General features: G+C 48.7%; 1 protein-coding gene across 2 annotated transcripts in view; it reads right to left on the bottom strand.

Annotated features, from left to right (window-relative positions):
* SOAT2 (sterol O-acyltransferase 2) overlaps nucleotides 1-19,499 on the bottom strand; it is a 140,457-nt gene that overhangs the window by 12,974 nt on the left and 107,984 nt on the right. Inside the window, exon 14 of one of the 2 annotated variants that reach the window (XM_073546171.1) lies at nucleotides 10,010-10,155. The exons of the other annotated variant lie outside the window; for it this stretch is intronic. Within the exon in view, the coding sequence (XP_073402272.1) occupies nucleotides 10,010-10,155 (146 nt within the window). The remainder of the gene's footprint in view (nucleotides 1-10,009; nucleotides 10,156-19,499) is intronic. 2 annotated transcript variants of the gene reach the window in all.

Here is a 19,499-nt window from a genome sequence, read left to right as displayed (position 1 = left end):
ATTTCGGATTTTAAATTAATTTTTAAAGCTGGTGTTATAAAGTATTCTAATTTACTGAGATAATGACCTTTGGGTTTTCATTGGATGTAAGCCATAATCATCAACATTAACAGAAATAAACACGTGAAATAGATCACTCTGTATAATATATGAGTTTCACTTTATGTATTGAAGAACTGAAATAAATTAACTTTTTCATGATATTCTAATTTAGTGAGATGCACCTGTAGATCATTTTTACCAAATATAAGGATGAGACAACCCCTAAGTGACTTCATATTACAAATCCTTGACCAGCATTTAATGCTCTAATCCAGAGCTGGCCACATCTGGCCCTCTGGCTGTTCCCGCAGACCGAAACAATGGTGGAGGAGGGGGCGCCAGATCCTTCTCCCACCAATCAGCGTGAGACAGCATATGTGATGCTGTCAGTTCATCGCACTGCTTGCAAGACTCAGTGTACAGGAGACAGGAGTAGAGCGGCAGGAAATGGGAGTGAGGCGAGTATGTTTGTTTGTTTGTTTCTTTCTTTCTTTCTTTCTTTCGTGTATGGGATGTTTGTATGTATATAAGAGGTTGTGTGAGGGCTCATCCTGTATACAGAGAGGCTGTGTGTAAGGCTCATGCTGTATATAGGAGGCTGTGTGAGGGCTCATCCTGTATATAGGAGGCTGTGTGAGGGCTCATCCTGTATATAGAGAGGCTGTGTGAGATCTCATCCTGTATATAGGAGGCTGTGTGAGGGCTCATCCTCTATATAGAGAGGCTGTGTGAGGGCTCATCCTGTATATAGAGAGGCTGTGTGAGGGCTCATCCTGTATATAGAGAGGCTGTGTGAGGGCTCATCCTGTATATAGAGAGGCTGTGTGAGGGCATATCCTGTATATAGGAGGCTGTGTGAGGGCATATCTTGTATATAGGAGGCTGTGTGAGGGCTCATCCTGTATATAGAGAGGCTGTGTGAGGGCTCATCATGTATATAGGAGGCTGTGTGAGGGCTCATCCTGTATATAGGAGGCTGTGTGTAAGGCTCATGCTGTATATAGGTGGCTGTGTGGGGGCGCATCCTGTATATAGGAGGCTGTGTGTAAGGCTCATGCTTTATATAGGAGGATGTGTGTAAGGCTCAAGCTGTATACAGAGAGGCTATGTGGGGGCTCATCCTGTATATAGGGAGGCTGTGTGTAAGGCTCAAGCTGTATATAGAGAGGCTATGTGGGGGCTCATCCTGTATATAGAGAGGCTGTGTGAGGGCTCATCCTGTATATAGGGAGGTTGTGTGTAAGGCTCAAGCTGTATATTCAATGTCAGCAAGCAGTTAATCCTGAATGCTATCTATGTGTTTTCAACTCTGCAACTTATATCTGGTAACCAGCTTTTCCAATCTCTGCTCTGAATCCACTCCTGTGTCTCCAATCAATGTCAGCAAGCAGTTAATCCTGAATGCTATCTATGTGTTTTCAACTCTGCAAACTTATATCTGGTATATAGTTTTTTTCAACTTACTCTGCTTGTCCCCTTATGTTGTGAGGTCAAGAAACTTTTCAAAGTGCTTTATGATCCATGTAGTGCTGGACATGTGTTTATTTGACTACAACATTTTATTGGGTCCTGGTGTCTCAATTTAGTGTGATTGATTAACGAGAAGAGAGAGCCAAAAAAAAAAACAAAACTTAGCCTTAATCTCCTATATATTCGGACATAGCTAGGGGGAGCATTTATGCAGGGGTGGCATTTATGCATATGTAATCTAAGTACATGTATCAAAGTACTGGCAGTTATAACATGGCAGTTAGACAAGGCAGGAGACAGGTAAGACATTTATATACATCTAATCCCTGTACATTTGGAGTACAACAAATATATACCATATGCATTTGTGTAATTTATATCCTGGCCGCTGCATTCACACACATCCACTGCCCTGGCATTAATTCTCCACACTCCATCCATATTGGCCCCTCACTCCTTTCCTCTCCTATGTATAGCACTCACGCTCTTTTCACATTGTTAAATTGCACAGATCCTGGCAGTCCCACCATTCAACACCAGAGACGCTCTCACAAATCACTTAACCATCTGCTCACTCTTTGTATCCTCCTTCTCCTAGTCGCAGGAGACATTGCTCCCAACCCTGGTCCCCCATGTTATAGAAAGTCAAACCCCCCCACTGCTACACTCAGAAACCCCTCTAATCTTATTAATATTCCCTGCATGCCATCTATCTCTCTTAATTGTGCACTTTGGAATTCTCGCTCAGTGTGTAACAAACTCTCCTTCATTCATGACTTCTTCCTTTCTAATTCTCTTAACCTCCTGGCTCTTACTGAAACCTGGATCCAGCAGTCAGATACTACCGCTGCTGCTGCTCTTTCATATGGGGGGCTACACTTCTCTCATACCCCAAGATCAGACAATAGAGCTGGTGGAGGCGTTGGTCTGCTCCTATCACCAAAATGTACCTTTCAGGTTATCCCTCAAGTACCCTCACTTGTCTTCCCTTCTTTTGAGGTCCATGCCGTCAGACTCTACACCCCCTTCTCCATGCAAGTGGCGGTGGTGTATCGTCCTCCCAACCCCTCCCATCAGTTCCTGGATCATTTTGCCACTTGGCTTCCACATTTTCTCTCCTGTGACATCCCTACCCTCATCATGGGAGATTTCAACATCCCCATTGCTCTTCCCCTCTCCCCATCTGCTACTCACCTTTTATCTCTAACCTCCTCATTTGGCCTTTCGCAGCTCACTAATTCTCCAACGCATGAAGACGGAAACTCCCTCGACTTGGTCTTCTCTCGGCTTTGTGCAGTGGATGATTTTTCAAACTCCCCTCTCCCGCTCTCTGACCACAATCTTCTTTCATTCTCTATAAAGAACTGCCAGGCTGCTCAGGTCACCCCCACTGTCCAGACTTATAGAAACATACAGGCCATTAACACCCAGAAACTTATGAAGAACTTGCAGTCTTCATTGGCCCCTATCTCCTCCCTCTCATGTCCTGATTCTGCATTGAAGCATTACAATGAAACACTTCAAACTGCCCTGGATGAATTTGCACCCCCTATAAATAGAACACCACAACACAGACGGCGACAACCCTGGCACACGGTGCAAACACGTTTCCTGCAGCGGTGCTCCAGGTGCGCCGAACGTCTGTGGAGAAAATCCAATCTACACGAAGATTTCATCCATTTTAAGTTTATGCTTAGAACATACAACACTGCCCTTCACCTCTCCAAACAAACCTATTTCAACACCCTCATCACCTCACTGTCCAATAACCCGAAACGTCTCTTTGACACTTTTCATTCTCTACTCAATCCAAGAGTACAGGCCCCAACCACGGAGCTCCGAGCTGACGATCTGGCCAATTACTTCAAAGAAAAAATTGACCAGATCCGACAGGAAATTAGCTCCAAATCCCCTCATACCATGCACCGTCCTCCCTCCCCCACTGCATCTAACTCACTCTCTGATTTTGAACCAGTCACAGAAGAAGAAGTAAGCAGGCTCCTTGCATCTTCTCGCCCAACTACTTGCACCAGTGACCCATTTCTGTCACATCTCCTCCAGTCCCTTTCCCCTGCTGTCACCCCTCACCTAACTAAAATATTTAACCTCTCTCTCTCTACTGGTATTTTTCCCTCCTCAGTTAAGCATGCCATCATACATCCACTACTTAAAAAACCATCCCTCGACCAAAACTGTGCCGCTAACTATAGACCTGTCTCTAATCTTCCCTTCATCTCTAAACTCCTGGAACGCCTGGTCCACTCCCGTCTTATCCGCTATCTCTCAGAAAACTCTCTTCTCGACCCTCTCCAATCCGGTTTCCGCTCTTTACACTCCACTGAAACTGCCCTCACTAAAGTCTCTAATGATCTGCTAACAGCTAAATCAAATGGTCATTACTCCATGCTAATTCTCTTGGATCTCTCTGCAGCATTCGACACTGTGGATCATCAGCTCCTCCTCACTATGCTCCATTCCATTGGCCTCAAGGACACCGTTCTCTCCTGGTTCTCCTCCTATCTCTCCGACCGCTCCTTTACTGTTTCTTTTGCCGGTTCCTCCTCCTCTCACCTTCCCCTTACTGTTGGGGTTCCTCAAGGATCGGTTCTAGGCCCCCTCCTCTTCTCCTTGTACACTGCCCCTATTGGTCAAACAATCAGTAGATTTGGTTTCCAGTACCATCTCTATGCTGATGACACCCAATTATACGCTTCTTCTCCTGACATCACGCCAGCCTTTCTAGAAAACACTGGCGATTGTCTAAACGCTGTGTCTAATATCATGTCCTCACTATATCTGAAACTGAACCTGTCAAAGACTGAACTCCTGGTGTTTCCTCCCGCTACTAATGCACCTATACCCGACATTGCTATTTCTGTGTGTGGTTCCACTATTACTCCCCAGCAACATGCCCGCTGTCTTGGGGTCATACTTGATTCCGAGCTTTCCTTTGCCCCCCACATTCGATCACTGGCTCGCTCTTGTCATCTGCACCTCAAAAACATTTCTAGAATTCGACCGTTTCTTACTTTTGACTCTGCAAAAACTCTTACTGTTTCTCTTATTCATTCTCGTCTCGACTATTGTAACTCTCTTCTAATCGGTCTCCCTCTTACCAAACTCTCCCCTCTCCAATCTGTCTTGAATGCTGCAGCCAGGATCATATTCCTCACCAATCGTTACACCGATGCCTCTACCTTGTGCCAGTCATTACACTGGCTACCCATCCACTCCAGAATTCAGTATAAACTTATTACCCTCACCCACAAAGCCCTCCATGGCTCAGCACCACCCTACATCTCCTCCCTTGTTTCAGTATACCACCCTACCCGCGCCCTCCGTTCTGCTGATGACCTGAGGTTAGTATCCTCAATAGTCAGAACCTCCCACTCCCGTCTCCAAGACTTTACACGTGCCGCGCCAATTCTTTGGAATGCACTTCCCAGGTCAATACGATTAGTCCCCAATCCCCACAATTTTAAGCGTGTCCTGAAAACGCATTTATTCAGACTGGCCTATCGCCTCAACACATTAACCTAACCTATCCCTGTGTGGCAGAGCCAAAAGTTTTACCATAACCAGGTTCCCAGCATCATGTTCCCACATGCTTTATGCATCCATTAGCCCTCTGTGTCTGTACTGTTACACACTTAACATTATGGCTGGTCCATACAATCAGAGCAACTGTTACCACCCACCTTTCGTGTCTACCTCTTTCCTCATAGACTGTAAGCTTGCGAGCAGGGCCCTCACTCCTCTTGTTATTTGTTATAATCTACTGTATGTGATTATTGTTATGCTGTAATGTCTATTGTCTGTACAAATCCCCTCTGAAATGTAAAGTGCTGCGGAATATGTCGGCGCTATAAAAATAAAATTTATTATTATTATTATTATATAGAGAGGCTATGTGGGGGCTCATCCTGTATATAGGGAGGTTGTGTGTAAGGCTCATCCTGTATATTGAGAGGCTGTGTGAGGGCTCATCCTGTATATAGGAGGCTGTGTGTAAGGCTCATCCTGTATATAGAGAGGCTGTGTGAGGGCATATCCTGTATATAGGAGGCTGTGTGAGATCTCATCCTGTATACAGAGAGGCTGTGTGTAAGGCTCATGCTGTATATAGGAGGCTGTGTGAGGGCTCATCCTGTATATAGAGAGGCTGTGTGAGGGCTCATCCTATATATAGGAGGCTGTGTGAGGGCTCATCCTATATATAGGAGGCTGTGTGAGGGCTCATCCTGTATATAGGAGGCTGTGTGAGGGCTCATCCTGTATATAGAGAGGCTGTGTGAGGGCTCATCCTGTATATAGGAGGCTGTGTGTAAGGCTCATGCTGTATATAGGTGGCTGTGTGGGGGCTCATCCTATATATAGGAGGCTGTGTGTAAGGCTCATGCTTTATTAAGGAGGATGTGTGTAAGGCTCATGCTGTATACAGAGAGGCTATGTGGGGGCTCATCCTGTATATAGGGAGGCTGTGTGAGGCTCATGCTGTATATAGGAGGCTGTGAGGGCTCATGCTGTATATAGGAGGCTGTGTGTAAGGCTCATGCTGTATATAGTAGGCTATGTGGGGGCTCATCCTGTATATAGGGAGGCTGTATGTAAGGCTCATGCTGTATATAAAGAGGCTATGTGGGGGCTCATCCTGTATATAGGGAGGCTGTGTGTAAGGCTCAAGCTGTATATAGAGAGGCTATGTGGGGGCTCATCCTGTATATAGGAGGCTGTGTGTAAGGGTCATGCTGTATTTAGGAGGCTATGTGGGGGCTCATCCTGTATATAGGAGATTGTGTGAGGGCTCATCCTGTATATAGGGAGGCTGTGTGTAAGGCTCATGCTGTATATAGGAGGCTGTGTGAGGGCTCATCCTGTATATAGAGAGGCTGTGTGTAAGGCTCATGCTGTATATAGAGAGGCTATGTGGGGGCTCATCCTGTATATAGAGAGGCTGTGTGTAAGGCTCATGCTGTATATAGAGAGGCTATGTGGGGGCTCATCCTGTATATAGAGAGGCTGTGTGTAAGGCTCATGCTGTATATAGGAGGCTGTGTGAGGGCTCATCCTGTATATAGGAGGCTGTGTGTAAGGCTCATGCTGTATACAGAGAGGCTATGTGGGGGCTCATCCTGTATATAGAGAGGCTATGTTTAAGGCTCATGCTCTATATAGAGAGGCTGTTTGGGGCTCATGCTGTATATAGGAGGCTGTGTGGGGGCTCATCCTGTATATAAGGAGACTGTGTGGGGGCTCATCCTGTACATAGGGAGGCTGTGTGGGGGCTCATCTTGTATATAGGGAGACTGTGTGGGATCTCATCCTGTATATAGAGAGGCTATGTTTAAGGCTCATGCTGTATATAGGAGGCTGTGTGGGGGCTCATCCTGTATATAGGAGGCTGTTTGGGGGCTCATCCTGTATAGGAGACTGTATGGAGGCTCATCCTGTACATAGGGAGGCTGTGTGGGGGCTCATCTTGAATATAGAGAGGCTATGTGGGGGTTCATCCTGTATATAGGGAGGCTGTGTGGGGGCTCATCCTGTATATAGGAGGCTGTGTGAGGGCTCATCCTGTATATAGAGAGACTGTGTGGGGGCTCATCCTGTATATAGGAGGCTGTGTGAGGGCTCATCCTGTATATAGGAGGCTGTGTGTGGGCTCATCCTGTATATAGGGAGACTGTGTGGGGGCTCATCCTGTATATAGGAGGCTGTGTGAGGGCTCATCCTGTATATAGGAGGCTGTGTGGGGGCTCATCCTGTATATAGGGAGGCTGTAAGGCTCATCCTGTATATAGGAGGCTGTGTGTAAGGCTCATGCTGTATATAGGTGGGGCTATATGGGGGCTCATCCTGTATATAGGAAGGCTGTGTGGGGGCTCATCCTGTATATAGGTGGCTGTGTGGGGGCTCATCCTGTATATTTGGAGTCTATGTAAGGCTCATGCTGTATATAGAGAGGCTATGTGGGGGCTCATCCTGAATATAGGGAGGCTGTGTGTAAGGCTCATCCTGTATATAGGGAGGCTTTCTGAGGGTTCATCCTGTATATAGGGAGGCTGTGTCAGGGATCATCCTGTATACAGGGGGATGTCAGCATACTTAATTCTGCTCAATATTAATCATAAGATAATTTTGTTAATATTATTATTGAGCATAATTTCAGCCTATTGATTCGGCCTTACACAATGTTCACAATCTATCATGTAGCCCCTTGGGAAAATCAGTTGCTGCCCTTGCTCTAGTCTAACATCAGCAGCTGTAGAGGATTTGCGTGGCCAGAAACCTGTGAATAATATCCAGGCGTTATAGGAGTCAGGCCCATTTATTGTTTCCTGTACATAAATATAAAACATATTACACCTTATATCATTAGAGAATTACTGGGGCTATTTTATGCTACACATTGGACGTTATCAAGGCTATTTGTCTAGATCGGTCTTGATGTAGTATGTCCAAGTTGGAAAATATAGTGTCAATTTTTTTTTTCTTACGGCGACTGTTTCATTAGCCAGTCTCCATTCCAGAGATTGTAGTATAGAGCAGAATGATATATGGTGTGAAGTTAAAAAGATTCAGTATATCAACTTTTAGTCTAAAAATGTCTGCTTATTCTGGGCTTAGGAGTTCAGTGGGAGGTCTCACTCCATGACTGACAGCCTTCTGTGTATAAACATGCATACAAGGATAGCTGTCAGTCACTGTTTAAGACCGCCCACTGGACTCCTACTGCCTGAATGTGTAAACATTTTAATGAATAAAATACAAGTAGGAGAATGAGGAGGAGGAGAGCTGCGTGTTTGTCTTATGGATCACTGCCTGATATCATCGTTCTTGTCATTCTAAGCGTACCATTGCACTAAGCGACACACCAGCGATCCCAACAACGATACGACCTGGTAAGGATCGCTGGTGCGTCGCTAAGAGGTCACTAGTTAGCTGTCAAACAGTCAAATTTACCCAACAACGCAGCAACGATCTCGGCGGGATCGCTGGTGCTTTGCTAAAGCGGGTTTTTACAAATAGTGATATTGCTAGCAATATCGCTAAAGTGTCACCGATTTTGTGACGCAGCAGCGATATTGCTAGCGATATCGCTACATGTGATACTTACCTCCGACCGTCTCCCCCGCTGTCTGTCGCTGATCGCGCGAGATCGGCCGGGTCCATTTCTCGTCGGGCGCTTCCTGCTGGCGCGGACGAGTGACGTGTGGACGCGGGCGGGAGGACGTCAGCATCGCTGCGTGTAAAAGGTAAGTAACGACCGCTGGTGCGTCGCTACATCGCTAGTGAGATCTGCTTGTTTGGCAGCTCACGAGCGACCATTTAGCGATGCACCAGCGATCCTGACCGGGTCGTATCATGGTCGGATCACTGGTGCATCGCTAAATGTAAAGGGGTCTTTAGTGTCACACAGCAGCGATTCTGACGACTCCCGCCTGCGTCCATGATTTCTGAGTCGCTAACGAGGTCGTTCGTCGGCGTCAAACACAGCGATGCATGCTGGCCAGCGGGACACCAGCGATCAAAAAATGGCCCAGGACATTCGAGCACAATCAGCGACATCACAGCGGGGGCCTGGTCGCTGCTAAGTGTCTCACGTAACGAGATCACTGGCGAGGTCGCTGTTGCGTCACTAAATCGCTAGCGATCTCGCTTAGTGTGAAGTACCCTTAAGGATCAGTATTTGTATGAGGCTTTATTCACTATATTCAGCTCTGCTTTATGAACCAATCACAAGAGTAAGGGCTGGATGTGATATGGGAAATAAGAGCGCAGTGCACACAATGTCTCATTTTTCGGTTTAGTGTTTACACTGGATACAGAGGTCATGTCTGTGTGTGGATCCATGTCCGGATCCCAATAGGAATGTGTCACTCAGAAAAATAAGCTTTCATTATTAGTGTGTAGCAATCCTTCTGTTGCTCTCTATCATGCACGGGGCCCGTCAAGCTGCAAAAAAACGGGCAACATGATCAGAGAGCAGAAGCCCCACGATTGCACAGGATAGGTTGTATTCTGAAATGCTTTGACACTTCAGACAAAACATAGTTGAAGACGGTGGTTGGGGATGAGGTGACAAAGATGACTAATCCCATAGGTACAGTATGTTCCTGCCAACCTTTCCCTGACCGGTCGCACCGTATACACAGAGGGAGAGACGAGAGACGACAATCTAGGCGAGGGGCGGACAGAAGAAGACAGCGCGGCCCTGCTTCTTGGATAAAGAAAAAAGAAAAGTAACAAAGCTTCCCAATTGTTATAGATGGAAGAGGATTTTTTTTTCTATATCTCATGTCCAAGCAACGTTTCGACAGACATGAAGATTTTACCAAACTCTCCGTCACCTCGTTCCCTTCCGCCATTTCAAACTATGTTTTCCTTGAAAAGCTTTGATGTTTTAGAGTAGAACATACATGTCTACAATAACAGAGCTCGAGTGATGATCCGGATCCTAATTCATCTCGAATCTCCTGATAGGTTCCAGATTTACCTCTGTGAGGGGGCAGTGGATCTGGGCGTACCACTCCTGACAGTACAAGCACAGCTGGATTCCCTGGCCAATATAGAGGAAGGTCCACATCATCACGTTCCACACCGGGCTGGTCCGACTGTCATTCATCATGAAATTAAAACAAACTGGAAAGACACAAGAAGCATGAGAGAAGTCTGTAATCAAAGCACAGCCACCGGTCCCCATAAACATGCACGCTTACATGGACTGAGCATGCCTGCTTGCTTCAATAGGCAGGAATAGATAAACTGCTTTCAAATACCGAGATCACAACGAAATTAAATGTCTGCTATCCAGGCCACCTTCTTATACATTAGTTGGGGATCTATCATACCAAAACTGACAGCTTTAGACAACCTTTACCAAAATTGTGTGGCCAAAAGAGGGATTCATCAAATGTACAGAACTACTGAGAGCATGAAACCCAAGAAGCTCCATATTACACAGATCTGGTTTATTCTAAAAATTTGTGGTATTTCAGATAAAATATACTGAAGCTTGAAAAACTAGCTGGGAACAGGAAAAAAGAGGGATTTTGGGTTCTTACCGTAAAATCTTTCTTGGAGCCTTCATTGGGGGACACAGATTACCATGGGTGTATGCTACTGCTGCTAGGAGGCTGACACTATGCAAAACAAGAAAATTAGCTCCTCCCCGGCAGTATACACCCACCGACAGGCACCAAGTACCTCAATGGGTGAGAAAGCAGTAGGAGAAGCAACCAAAAACTATGAACATATGTACCAACCCAACAAGGGACTCGAAGACCCAACACAGTACAACTTAAACAAGGAGGGTGCTGTGTCCCCCAATGAAGGCTCCAAGAAAGAGATTTTACGGTAAGAACCCAAAATCCCTCTTTCTTTATCGCCTTATTGGGGGACACAGATTACCATAGGATGTTCCAAAGCAGTCCCGAGGGTGGGAACAGCCATAAAGGAACGAAAGAAGGAAGGGCTTAGGTCGGCCGATGTGCGACCACCGCCTGCAGAACCTTCCTACCAAGAGCTGCATCGGACGAGGCCTGGGTATGAACCCTGTAGAGCCTCGCAAAAGTGTGCAAAGACGACCAGGTCGCAGCTCTGCAAAGTTGCAAGGCCGAAGCCTGGTGTCGCACAGCCCAAGAAGCCCCTACAGCCCGGGTGGAGTGGGCTCTCACTCCCGGAGGGGGCCGTTTTTCCTGAAATCGGTAGGCTTCCAGGATGGTAGTACGAATCCAGCGAGCAATTGTGGATTTGGACGCCGGAAGCCCTTTCCGCCGACCTTCAGAGATGACAAGCAGGGAATCGGATTGGTGAAAAGAAGCGGTCCTGGCAAGGTAGACACGCAAGGCTCTCACTACGTCCAGTTTGTGGAGCGACTTTTCCAGAGGATGAACTGGCGCAGGACAAAACGATGGAAGAACGATATCTTCGTTAATGTGAAAGGGGGATACCACCTTTGGAAGGAAGGAAGGAACTGGCCTGAGAACGACCTTATCTTGGTGAAGGATAAGGTACGGGGAACGACAGGATAAAGCCGCCAGCTCAGAAACTCTCCTGATGGAGGTAATGGCGATTAGAAAAGCCACCTTCCATGAAAGAAGGGACAGAGGAATGTCCTGGATTGGTTAGAACGGCGCCTTTTGGAGAGCGCCAAGAACGAGATTGAGATCCCACGGATCTATCGGAGAATGATGAGGGGGAGCCACATGGGCGACTCCTTGGAGAAAGGTCTTCACCTGCGGTAAAGAAGCCAGATCCTTCTGGAAGAGGATTGCCAGGGCAGACACCTGGCCTTTGAGGGTACTGGACAGGCCCGCATCCAAACCGGATTGGAGGAAACCAAGTATGGATGGAATGGAGAATGACAACGGAAAAAGATCGTTATCATCGCACCAACAGAAAAACGCCTTCCAGTACCTATGGTAAATGTAGGAGGAGGCTGGCTTCCTAGCCTTGATCATGGTTTGAATGACCCGGCTGGAAAACCCTGATTCTCTCAGAATTGCAGCCTAAATGGCCATGCCGTTAAACTCAGAGACTGAGAATTCTGATGGTAAAGGGGGCCTTGTGAGAGAAGATCTGGACGGTCTGGAAGCCTCCAGGGGACGTCCGCAAGCATGTTCACTAACTCCGCGTACCAAGGACGTCTCGGCCAGTCTGGAACCACTAGGATGACTGGGATGCCCTCTGACTTTATCTTTTTGACCACTCTTGAGATTAGGGCAAGGGGGGAAATAGGTAGGGCAGTTGGAACCGGGACCACGGAATTACTAGGGCGTCGCAACCGACAGCTAGAGGATCCCTGGACCTGGCTACAAAGTGAGGAACTTTGTTCTTTATCCGAGATGCCATGAGATCGACGTCCGGGGTGCCCCAACGCTGGCATATCTGACTGAAGACTGTGGGATGAAGGGACCATTCGCCTGATGCTAGACCCTGGCGACTTAAGAAGTCGGCCGCCCAATTTTCCACCCCTGGAATGTGGACGGCGGAGATCGCCGGAACGTGACGCTCTGCCCAACGCAGTATCTTCGCCACTTCTGACATTACTTGCCTGCTGTGAATACCGCCCTGGTGGTTTATGTACGCCACGGCCATGGCATTGTCTGACTGAATGCGGACTGGTTTGCCTGCGAGGAGATGCTGCCAACGAAGGAGAGCAAGGAAGATTGCTCTGATTTCCAGAAGGTTGATGGGCAGAAGAGTCTCCTGGGCGTTCCAGCGCCCTTGGGTCGTTTTCTGATGGTAAACCGCCCCCCAACCTAGGAGACTGGCATCGGTGGTGATGACCTGCCACTGAGGCGGAAGAGAAGACCTTCCATGGAGAACTGACGCCGGCAATGTCCACCAAGTCAGCGACTGTCTGACTCTGAGCGGAAGGAGAATGGGGCGGACCAGAGAAAACGAGGTCTTGTCCCAGACTGACAGGAGGAACAGTTGGAGAGGGCGAGAGTGGAATTGTGCAAAGGGCACTGCTTCCATGGAAGCTATCATTTTCCCTAGGACCCTCAAGCAGGACCGAAGGGACATGATCGTCGAGCGTTTTAGGGACTGGATCCCCTTGCAAAGGGATGAAAACTTGTCCCTCGGTAGAAAAACCCGGGCTAGATTCGTGTCGAATTCCATGCCCAAAAAGGTCAGACGCTGGGTAGGGCGCAGGATGGACTTCTCCTGTCGACTATCCATCCGAGGCGTCCGAGGGCATCCAGGGTTATCTGAAGACTCTGGAGACAGTCTTGGAGGGACGAGCCCTTGATCAGGAGATCGTCCAGGTAAGGAATGATAAGAATCCCCCTGGATCGAAGGATGGCCATGACTGATGCCATCACCTTCGTAAAGACGCGGGGAGCGGAGGCTAGGCCGAAGGGAAGGGCCGTGAACTGATAGTGATTGTCCTGAATCGCAAAGCGGAGGTATCTCTGATGTCGCAAACAAATGGGAATGTGGAGATAGGCATCCTGTATGTCCACAGAGCAGAGAAACTCCCCGAGTTCCATTGAGGCTATTACTGAATGCAGAGACTCCATCTTGAAGTGGAGGACTCTCATGTGGCGGTTGAGCATCTTGAGGTCCAAAATTGGACGAAGGGAGCCGTCCTTTTTCGGGACTACGAAGAGATTCGAGTAGAACCCTGAAAACCGTTCGTTTGCAGGAACGGGAACGATGACCCCGGCGGAAAGGAGGGAGGAGACGGCCTGAAGGAACCCTGGAATCTGGGACCGCTGTCTTGGGGATCGAGACAGGAAGAAGCGACTGTTTGGGGGGGAAGAAAATTCGATTTTGTATCTGGATGTGATGATTTCCCTGACCCGAGCGTCGTCGACAACGGATAGCCATGCGTCCTTGAAAAAGGAAAGTCTGCCTCCCTCCCTGGAAAGAATTCCAGGTGGGGGTGCCCCGTCACTTAGACGAAAATCTGCCGGATCGGGAGCCTGAGGACCTGGAGGGCTGACCTCTGGATTTCCAGCGGGGAGCGGGCTTATAAGAAGGCTTTCTCCGGTCTCTGGAAGCGGAGTGTCGGTCCTGCTGGGATGAGCCTTCTGCAGGAGAGAAGGGGCGAAAGGACCTAAACGGCCGAGAAGCCTTCCTGTTAAAGAACCTCTTAGGACGGGACTGAGGAAGGGAAGTACTCTTCCCACCAGTGGCATCTGAGATTATCTGATCTAGCTTGGCGCCAAAGAGCCTAGAGCCATGAAATGCCAGGTTGGTGAGCGACTTTTTTGAAGTGGTGTCCGCATTCCACGACTTCAACCAAAGAATGCGGCGTATGGCTACTATGTTGCTGTTAGCTCTTGCTATGCACCCAGCCGCGTCCAAGGAGGCGACCAAAAGGTATTTGCCCACATGATTAATTTGGTCTGCTAAATCTGCCAGCTCGTCCTGAGGAGCTGCCGCTGAAATGCCCTTGCGCAGAATTTTTGCCCAAGCCAAAATGACCTTCGCCACCCAAGCAGAGGAGAAGATAGGACAGAGGGAGGCGCAGGATGCCTCAAAAATTGACTTAGCCAACGACTCTATTTGCCTGTCTATTGGATCTTTAAGAGAAGCTCCGTCCGGAAGGGAAAGAACCGTCTTAGAGGAAATCCGAGAAACTGGTGGATCTACCTCGGGAGCTTTGGTCCATTTAGTGACTAGATCCACATCGAAGGGATATAGTACATCTAAGTACTTGCGGCCTGAAAAACGTTTCTCAGGATGTTGCCAATGATTGGCTAAGGAAGTGTCGAACTCTTTGTGATTAGGAAAGGTTCGAGATGGGGGGGCCTCGCTTTCTTAAAGGAAACAGAGCATTCTTGAGGGGGTGCCTTATCTTCCTTTATCTTGAGAGTTTGGAATATAGCCGATATGAGACTATCTACCATATCCCGAGTTCTAGCTATGTTGTCCGCTTCTGAGTCAGATCTAGATTGGGAATCATCGTCTGACCTAGGATCGTCTGTTGAGGATGGAGACGAAGAGCGTAGCCTGGGAGAAGCGGAGGGACCCTGCGAACTGGAAGAAGAGCCAGACAGGACCCTCTTCCTAGAGCCCCTACCCGGCTTGTCCATCTGAGGGTCGCGGTCATGTACTGGCAACTCACCGTGAGAGGCGGTCGGCGCACAGGTGGCTGCAGATAGCTGGGGTAACCGCTCTAAGACCTGGACCAGAGATTGAGACACTTTTGTCAGATCGGAAACCGACTGGGACATCGCCACGGCCCACTCAGGGGGTGGGGTACTCTCAACCCGGGGCTCGGAGTGCTCCTGAGGGGCAGACACGGAGGAAGGGCTGCAGGACGGACAGAAGGGAGACGACTGGCCTGATGCCCACTTCTTTCTACAGAAGCGGTGGGTCTAGAGCAGAGAGCCCATGCAGGGTTGGGCATATGTCAAAGCGGTAGAAACCCTGCCTGATGTGGAACTGCGGAGGGGAGCTAATTCTAGCGTCAGCTGAAGCAGCGCCGAGCCTACCGAGGTTCAGATGCAGAAGAAAAAAGAACCAGCGTTGTGTCCCCCAGGAAGAAATCTTGAGAAGAGGGAGAAAGATCTCCAGCAAGGGCAGGAAGAGACGCTAGCGGTGGGCGGGGCTTAATCGCCAAGCCCTGATTAGAAGAGGACCGAGGAGGGGGCGCGGTAAATGTCCTACTGACAGGGCTGAAGTGAAAGCAGCCCTGTGATAGGCTGTAACAGAGCGCAAAGAAAGCGCGCGCAGGGAGAGGGGATAAGCTTCCTTAACTTTTTTTTTTGTAAGTGAAAGCGCTCCCTCTGCCCTAACAAGCGACAGCGCGCCCAGAGCAAAGAAGCCACAGGGACAGGACCAACAGAGACAGGGAGGCTACATGGATAGGAAAGTCACAGGGAGAGGGCAGCCACCGGGTAGGATGCTGCCTGTGGAGGCCACCGCTGGACCCCCCGATGATAAGCGCGCGTCTGACAGCGCTTGGTGGAGGAAAATTGGAGGGAAATTCAAAAAGGAGAAGAGGTACTGATACTGATTGTTGCAGGGGTATTTTAAAACAGCGCAGTACTGGCTGTAATGGCTGCAGGGCTGATCGGTCGGCTAGGGTCCATATTTGAGAACAGGGCTGGAGGGGACATCCGGATCCGCTTACCTGACGTCCGTGAGGAGGATGACCGCAGGGGCCCACGATAGCCAGCAGGCCGCTGGGAGAAATGATCCTCAGTACCCGCACTCTGTTCGTATGGTGCAGAAGACGGCTCCAACTCATGCTGGTAGGGGAAACGTCACCGCTGGCGACCGCCATCTTCCTCTCAGCCCTGTCCCGGGAGAGGGGTGAGGAGGGTACTCGGCTAGGACCGGCCACCATTATAAGCCCATAGCACCCGAGGGTGATAGGGAAAGGTCCTGCCTGCGGTCCTGAGAGTTGTGATGTGGGTACTACCACACTGCTCGCTCAGCCGCCTGAAAAGGAAAAGCAGGATGAACTCACATCCCGTTTCCTGATGCTGTATCTGAAAAATAAAGTGAAAACATTAATAAACACAAATAAAAACCTGAAAGGAAAAAAGGCTTCATAAAATGCGGATCTGGGGAGATTCCGGTCCGCCTCCTACAGACACTAAGCACAAACTGAGGTACTTGATGCCTGTCGGTGGGTGTATACTGCTGGGCGGAGCTAATTTTCTTGTTTTGCATAGTGTCAGCCTCCTAGCAGCAGCAGCATACACCCATGGTAATCTGTGTCCCCCAATAAGGCGATAAAGAAAGGCTGCGTGCTTCTCATGTATAAGAGGGTCAGGGCCTAGCCCTGTAGATTATACTACTGTTTGAACCTGTTTGCTATATTTGAATGTCTTGGATTCACGTATTTATGCATTATGTGTTGGCTTTATATATGTGTTTATTGCCATATTAGTATATGTAAGTTGTTAGGCATCGGGTTCCTGCCGCTGCACAGCAGGAATCCCGAGCCTTGCATTTGGCGGTCTCCCATTCCACTTCGGCCACAGCGGAGCCTGCTCAGCAGACTCATCGATCCCGGCGCTCTGCTCAGACCAGCACTGTGTGCTTGGTTGCTGCTGCCCCCTCTGGTCCAGCTATAGCTACACATGCTGGCCAGCAGCGAGCCACTCCAGGGACCATACAACAAATATGAACCTAGCACTCAACTTAAAGGTATTTGTAAGACGGTTTATTGTAGTACACGAAAAAGACGTTTCGGTCAATGTGACCTTCTTCAGTTACGTGTGGTATATAGATTGTGTAGAGCTTATAGGCATCTATCAGAAAGGACGATGGTGCTTTAGGCATTGAGGAGAATGAGAGATCATTCTCCTCAATGCCTAAAGCACCATCGTCCTTTCTGATAGATGCCTATAAGCTCTACACAATCTATATACCACACGTAACTGAAGAAGGTCACATTGACCGAAACGTCTTTTTTCGTGTACTACAATAAACCGTCTTACAAATACCTTTAAGTTGAGTGCTAGGTTCATATTTGTTGCTTTAACGGTTTGGGAACCTAACCTTAGCACCATCTAGAGTTGTGCTCACGGTGTTCTTTCTACTCCAGGGACTATGTCCTCCTTTCGGTTCACTGAGCATGCCCGTGGGACGACCTCTCATTGGAGATCGGAGGTCACATGCTCAGGTCCTTCTCCAGCTCGGATTGGACCATCTCAAAGGTCAGGAAGGTCCCGGAAGGACGCGGCTATAAAAGGTTCGCATGGCCGCTCGGCCATGCGCTAGTATAGACTGCATTGTCAGACTATGAGGAGTGAGTGTTGTATGCATGTATGAATGTCTCTGGTGAATGACTCATTGGAAACCCCTACCCTTGGTACGCATGAGTTGTGCAGGCTAGCCTGTTACGCGCCCAGGCTTAGGTGTAGGTAGGACAGAGTCTGAGACAGGCATCAGTGTCCACCGGTGACTCGGCACGCCATGGTGCACGTGCTCGATATTCCATAGTCAGCGTCTATAGGGGTGTCCGCAGGTGTGACGCCGCGTGCTCAGAAGGTCTAGAGGGACTCTGACCCCGTGTCCTTGGGGCAGAGTTCTGTGACCGCTTTCTGTGCGCTCCGTGGCCGGGCTCTGTGAGCTAAACAGGCCCCGGCATTTATGTTCTACGGTAGCGCGGCTCTGTGAGTTAACAGAATTCGCTTCTGTTCACACTGGGTAACGTTAATCCACGTGTGACGTTTTCTACACCGCTTTATACTTCCGCCATTACTAAGCAGCAGTTTACCACCCCTGCACGGTGGACCCCGAACTGCGAATGCACCTTACTATTATTTTATTATTTGGTGCGTTCCGCCAGCCCTAACATAAGTAAGGTAGTAAGAAAGGACACAAGATGGGGGCACTGAGCACACTCAAGAATAGAGCACAATTGTAGTTCACTTCAGGGTTAAATGTAGGAGTGGTAGCCGGGAAACTAGTGAGAGACATTTCCTGATTCTAGCGAGAGTGGGGGATGGACCCCTGTGCTGCTCAGACGTCTCTGTTCTTGAGCAGTGTAGCTGCCACACAAGGCGTGAGGTGAATCCCAGGACATCCAGAGTAGATGTGGGAGAATAGTGCAGAGCAGAAAAGGAGAGTACGGTATCTGCAGCAGGCTAGAAGCCACTGAAGAAGTCAATGTGGGAACGTCAGTGGATGAGTCACTGAGTAAAGGTCAGCATGAGTCTGTGAGCTGATCAAATAGAGAAGCCAGTGGGTGAGTCACTGTGGAAGCATCAGCCAGAGTCTGGGGAGCTGATGAAGTAGTCGAGTGGGCCACCAGCGAGTGCACGGACAGGATAGCCAAAAGGGGGTGGACGACCTAGTAGACGAGTATCTTCGTGGGCTGAAGTCGGGCACAGGGAGAGGTCAAAGTGCTGTTTTCACCGGGCTCCTCGTTCCGCTGTAACTGTAGAAGATGTATTGCTGGTACCGTGTCGAGTGTGTAAATGGTGTATTGGAAGTTCTGTGTCCGGAAGATAATAAAGCTGAACTGTTTGAAATTATTCTGGGCTCTGACTCACATCCTTTGGTCCCCAGGGATGAAGCAGCTGCCAGCACAGTAAGTACCGAATGTGCTGAAGTGTCCACCTTCCCGACGATGGTTTTACACACGTATGGCATCTGGCTGCTTGTGGAAGGTGCCTCCTGACTTGGTTGTATGATGCTCATAATGAATTGCAATGTTTGACTGAGTTGGTTATAACTTATAAGTAAAGGGAAAATGTGAGACATGACAATTCTTATATAAAGTGGGAGATGCCTAATAATCAATTCCCCCCTCCTTCCCCATCAGGCAGTGAAATGTAGGCGTGTTACAGGAACGGTCAGGTGCCTTCCCTCCTTAAAGGGAACCTGTCACCTTTTTTGCCGCTAAAAAATGTGGCCACTGCCTTTCAGGGCTTATCTACAGCATTCTATAATGCTGTAGATAAGCCCCCGATGCGACCTGAAAGATAAAGAAAAATAAGTTTTATTATACTCACCACGGGGGGCGGTTCGGTTCAATGGGTGTCGCTGGTCCGGGTCTGGCACCTCCC

Source organism: Dendrobates tinctorius, unplaced genomic scaffold (genome assembly GCF_039654945.1).
Source record: "Dendrobates tinctorius isolate UK_male_01 unplaced genomic scaffold, ASM3965494v1 ptg000145l, whole genome shotgun sequence".
NCBI classification, from domain to species: domain Eukaryota; kingdom Metazoa; phylum Chordata; class Amphibia; order Anura; family Dendrobatidae; genus Dendrobates; species Dendrobates tinctorius.
Note: the sequence above shows the minus strand (reverse complement) of the source record. Positions and strands in the feature narration are given on the sequence as shown.